Source organism: Rhagoletis pomonella, unplaced genomic scaffold, assembly GCF_013731165.1.
Source record: "Rhagoletis pomonella isolate Grant_MI unplaced genomic scaffold, Rhpom_1.0 Rhpom_scaffold_00006, whole genome shotgun sequence".
Lineage (NCBI taxonomy): Eukaryota > Metazoa > Arthropoda > Insecta > Diptera > Tephritidae > Rhagoletis > Rhagoletis pomonella.
In genome coordinates this window covers 352,958-358,981 of record NW_023458560.1, presented here as the reverse complement: position 1 = coordinate 358,981, position 6,024 = coordinate 352,958, and the positions used below count along the sequence as shown (strand labels likewise).

Sequence of the window (6,024 nt, the reverse complement as noted above, 5' to 3'; positions counted from 1 at the left end):
GTGTTGACAACCCTGCCACTAGCCATGAAATGTATCGGATATCGATTACATTCTTTCATCTTAATTCGCCATTAAATAATAATCACGCCTTTTGTAATTTGGGTTTGCAGGAGAAAACCGATGTGTAAGAATAACTTATACTAATTTTACTAATAGCATTTACTGATCTTAAACCATCATTATCTTTCTTTATATTTAAATAAAGTTTAAAAGCGATTCTCACAAAGCAGTTTGAGTTTGATTTAACACGCTATAAAAACGGAATTCTCCGAAGCAAGGACCCAGTTAACATTCTTTTAAAACATCGTGGTGGCTTTACTACACACCAGCTTTACTCAAACTTCGTATTCGAAAGTAAGCGTGCTGTGATGTCAACTAGAAGTCATACACGGCAGGGCCGCGGTGAAAGGCTAGGGAAATGCTCCTTATGTGGGGGCCCAGAAACCAACCAAATGGTACAATGGGATGAATGTGACGAGTGGACACATTACGATTGTGCAAACGTGACCGATGATGTGGTGAACCACGCATGGAGCTGTGAAAAGTGTGCAAACAAGCTGAAATCAACAACAGCGGCAGAGGGCGTGCAAATGGCGGTGCCAAAAGCAGTGACAGCAGCACAGCAGACGATTTCATCGGTAACAGCGAAAGGGGTATCTTCGTGCGAACAACTTATGGCGGGAAAGTTTCTGGCGGGCGAAAAGACAGGTACAAAGGGTAAGTCGCAGAATATGGTGGACGAAGAAGTATTAGGCAATAATGCGCAAAAACGTAAGACGAATGAACACATGTGCGATGAATTACAAAGCAAATGTGGGTCCAATAAATCAAAGCGTAACTTACGGCTGGATTTGATGCGTTTAGAAGAAAAGAAAAGGGCAGAATTGGCATACGTAGAACAAAAGTATGCAATTATGAAAGAATATCAGGGTGAATCTGATGAGGAAGGAGATCTCTGCTCAGTTCAGGAGCAACGCACTATTCAATGGGCTAATAGTCAACGTCTTAGGGTAACTGATGGGGCAAATGACAATATTGGCCAACGTGATGGTATGCATAACGAACGCGCGATTTTCGGGTATCAACCAACTGAAGCTGCATTGCATACATTAACGGCTTTGCAAATAAGTTCACGGCAGGTTGTTTCGCGGGATCTCCCACCGTTTAGTGGCAAGCCAGATGAATGGCCATTATTCATAAGTAGTTTCGAAAATTCTACGCGTTTATGCCGGTTTAGTAACGACGAAAATTTATTACGTCTTCAGCGCGCCTTAAAAGGTAAAGCTTATGAGTACGTAAGTAGCAAATTAATGATTCCCAGTCTTGTACCCGAAATAATTTCAACGCTCAAGATGGTGTTTGGTAGGCCAGAGCATATTTTCAATAACCTTCTGTCAAAGATACGTGCATCCCCGGCAGTGAATGTAAACAGGCTTGACTCTTTAATCAACTTAGCTTTGGAAGTAAAAAACCTGGTGGCAACAATTGAGGCGTCAGGTTTGACAGCACATTTAAACAACCCTCTGTTAATACAGGAGTTGATAGATAAATTGCCATCACAAATTCGGTTACAATGGGCCATGTTTTCAAGAAACGAACCTCTGTGTACGTTGAAACAGTTTAGCGATTGGCTATTTGATATGGCCGAAGCAGCCAGCAGTGTTATCTCATTGACAACAGCAAGTACGGACGCGGAGCGACGTAAAACGCAACGCGTTAGTGTACATAGAGAAGTACCAGAACATAAACGGAGCGTAGGGTGCTATTTCTGTGGTGAAGATCATTACATTTCTAAATGCAAGCGCTTTTGTAAGCTCAATGCCAGCGAAAGGTGGGAGGAGGTTAAAAAGAGAAAGTTGTGTCGCCGTTGTCTAGTAAAGCATGATTTTAAAACATGTCATAATCGTAAGGCGTGCGGTGAAAACGGATGCACGTATATGCATCACCCACTTTTGCATGCTGAGAAGAGAACGGGTGCTGAAACGTATGAAGCAACAGTAGCAGTGCACCATACACGTACTTCAAATGTGTTGTTTAGAATTGTACCCATCACAATTTATGGTAAAAATAAAAGGCTAAATATTTTCGCATTCTTGGACGATGGTTCCGGACCGACTCTAATAGAAGAAAGCATTTTAGACGATCTTGAAATCGAAGGCCCTAAGAAAGAATTGTGTCTTAGCTGGGCAGATGGGACTACCCGAAAAGAAGTAGCTTCACAAATCATCAACCTGAATGTGTCATCGAAAGACAAGTCTAACCGTAAATATACGCTTGTCGATGTACGCTCAGTTAAATCTTTGGATTTACCTTGCCAGACCTTACACCTTCAAGAGCTGCTTGACAAGTACAAACACCTAAGAGGGTGTCCTCTAGAATCTTATTACGACGTTGTTCCCAAATTAATAATTGGTGTCAACAACAAGAACTTGTCCATTCCATTGAAATATAGAGAGGGTAAAGCTAACGAGCCAGCAGCAACAAAAACCAGGCTAGGCTGGGCTATTTATGGTAATCTCGACCGCAGCCCACTTCCGTCTCACCACCAGCTGCATATATGTGAATGCAGTGATGACGCAAGCCTCCAAGGCCTAATGCTTGATGCCATAAGATTGGATCAAGATCCTCTCGAAGGCAAGGATTTGATGCCCGCTGAGCTGACAGGAAAAGTAACACGTGACGGCGAACGGTTTATAGCGAAGCTGCTGTGGAAGAGAGAGGATGTTGTCATGCCACGTAACTATGACATGGCGCTGCCAAGACTGAAATGCTTTGAAGGAAAACTCCTCAAAAGTGCAGAACAGAGATGCGAAACCATCAAACATATAAAACAAATGGAAACGAAAGGCTACATTCGTAAACTGTCCGAAGAAGAAGCCACTAATTTTGGACCACGTACTTGGTACTTGCCGATGTTTACCGTTAGGAACCCGAACAAGCCGGGAAAATTGAGAGTCGTCTGGGACGCTGCAGCGAAATACGAAGGTGTTTCACTCAATGATCAACTCGATAAAGGCCCCGATTTGATAGTATCTTTACCGGGAGTACTATACAACTTCCGCATAGGGAAAATAGGCATATGCGGCGATATAAGTGAGATGTTCCACCAAGTGGGTGTGAGTAAGTCGGACCAAAACGCGCAACGTTTCCTATGGCGAGATTGTGACCCAATACGGAAACCTGACACATACGTATTACAAGTTTTGCGTTTCGGAGCCAGCTGCTCACCTTCGCTTGCGTTATATGCCAAGAACAAAAATGCCAAGGAGTTTGAGCATAAGTTTCCCGCTGCTACGCGATGTATAATAGAAAGGCATTACGTTGACGATATGCTCGACAGTACAAATACGGTCGAAGATGCGATTAAACTTGCTAAAGATGTACGTGCAATACACGCACATGGAGGTTTCAGAATCAGAAACTGGCTGAGTAACTCTCCAGACTTATTACTGGCATTGGGTGAAGGTAGTACTAATGAGAACTTTTGCAAAGCAGGTCGCACACTTGAGCACGTTATTGAAGCGGATAAAGTACTTGGCATGTGGTGGTTAACGCAGGAAGATTGCTTTACATTTAACTTAAAGTTCACTAAAGCTAGCTCTGAAATATTACAAGGTGGGAGATTACCTACCAAGAGGGAGCTGTTAAGACTGTTGATGTCCTTTTTCGACCCACTAGGCCTGCTTTCATATTTCACTATCCACATGAAAATTCTTGTCCCAAACGTTTGGCGTAGTCGAAATCATTGGGACGATATGATGCCAGATGAGCTTGCTGATGACTGGTGGAGATGGCTAGCAGAATTAAAAAGGGTTGAACAAGTTCGCATACCAAGGTGTTACTTTTCGCGGTCAAATGGCGAAAAAAGCACTGTGCAATTGCACGTCTTCGTAAATGCCAGTGAGAACGCCTATGCGACAGTGGCATATTTTAGGATTTCAGATATGAACGGTGTAAAGACATCCTTGGTAGGTTCCCAAACGAAAGTTGCACCATTACGACCGATTACTATTCCGAGAATGGAATTACTTCCAGCGGTATTGGGAACTCGTTTAGCTGGTGCAATTGCAGCGCATCATAGCCTGAAAATCGAAGAAACATTCTTCTGGTGCGATTCAAAAACGGTCCTGCTATGGCTTCGCTCTGATCCCAGAAAGTATAAACATTTTGTGAAATTTAGAATTGCTCAGATTCAGGAATCTACAGATATCGGAAATTGGAATTATGTCCCCACAAAGCTTAATGTTGCAGACTTGGCAACGAAATGGAGTCGGTCGCCAGAATTTAGCAAAGAATTCGCATGGTTCACAGGGCTCTCATTCCTGAAGCTGCCAAAAGACGATTGGCCTAATCAAAACGTAATCAGCTCTGAAAGTCTACAAGTATGCAACGAGGAGGTTGAACTGCAGAAGGTCGCCGTAACAATTCAGAAATCAGCTGTTATAGATGCAAACCGTTTCTCTAAATGGGAGCGCCTGCTAAGGTCATTAGCACACGCGAAATTGTTCATTGAAAACCTGAAAGCAAAAGGAGATCCCGAACGAAAAGGATATTCTGCCGGACCAACTAGAGAGATGCTGCTTTGGAGCGAGCAGTACCTTTTAAGACTTGCGCGAAAGGACCAATATGCCACAGAAATACCAATTTTAGAGAAAGCGTGCACATTGCCAAAAGACAGTTCCCTAAGAAAACTTAGCCCTTTCATAGATTATCTAAAGATAGTACGCATGAGAAGTCGCCTCGAAAATGACACACACATTTCAGAAGCCATGAGAAACCCTATAATACTGCCGAGGCAACATCGCATTATTTACCTGATTGTAGATTGGTACCACAGAAAGTTCAAACACGTAAATCACGAAACAGTCATAAACGAAATTTTCCAAAAGTACCATATACCGGGTCTGCGAGCCTTATTACGAAGTATTCGCCTAAATTGCCGATTTTGTAAAATTCAAAGTGCACAGCCAATACCGCCAGAAATGAGCCCATTGCCAGCCGCGCGAACATCACCATATACGAAACCCTTTTCTCATGTTGGTATTGACTTTTTGGGCCCCTATTTGTAACTACCGGAAGACGCAGTGAGAAAAGGTATGGGGTTGTGTTCACTTGTCTCACCTGCCGAGCAGTACATATTGAAGTTGCACACAGCCTTACAATGAGTTCCTGCTTAATGGTTATAAGGAACTTCATAGCGAGAAGAGGCACCCCGAATCACATATATAGCGATAATGGCACAAACCTGTGAGCGGCTGAAAAGGAACTTCGCACAGCTTATAACGAAATCGACTTTGGTTCGCTCAAACGCGAATTCACCAGTACTAATACTGAATGGACGTTTATCCCCCCTGCAAGCCCACACATGGGAGGGGCCTGGGAACGTATGGTGCATTCAATCAAGCGAGTGCTGTACCAAATCATCACGCCGGAAACTAAACTCAACGATGAGAAGCTTCTAAACTTGATGTTAGAAGTGGAAAGCATTATAAACAAACGACCATTAACCTACCTATCGTTGGAAACAGCTGACCAGGAAGCACTAACACCCAATCATCTGTTACTGGGTTCATCATCTGGTGAGGGGCCTCCAGGTAAATTTGACCAATCGGATCAGTACGTCAAGGGTTGCTGGCGGCACACGCAGTACTTAGCGGACGTCTTTTGGAAGCGGTGGATAGCTGAGGTTCTGCCCGAGTTAACGAAACGTACAAAATGGTACGACAAAACTAAGCCGGTCCAGGTTGGGGACGTCGTAATAGTAGTTGATGGTAACCTACCCAGACACTGTTGGCCCAAGGGTGTGGTCACTCACACCGTGCTATCCAAAGATGGACAAATCCGCAGCGCTACGGTGAGAACAAAAAATGGGGAGTATCACCGACCTGTCGCCAAATTAGCTATCTTGGATGTTAATTGAAATGTAGCAGTGTTGTTTCTTGTTTGGGTATTCGCGAATTCACGAATACCGGGGGGAGTGTTGACAACCCTGCCACTAGCCATGAAATGTATCGGATATCGATT

General features: G+C 43.6%; 1 protein-coding gene across 1 annotated transcript in view; it reads left to right on the top strand.

Annotated features, from left to right (window-relative positions):
- Window positions 1–452: 452 nt before the first annotated feature.
- The window catches only part of LOC118741504, a 10,991-nt gene continuing 5,419 nt past the window's right edge, over window positions 453–6,024 (top strand). The window contains exons 1-2 of the mRNA XM_036473504.1: window positions 453–3,530; window positions 4,191–4,483. Coding sequence (XP_036329397.1) covers window positions 453–3,530; window positions 4,191–4,483 — 3,371 coding nt within the window. The remainder of the gene's footprint in view (window positions 3,531–4,190; window positions 4,484–6,024) is intronic.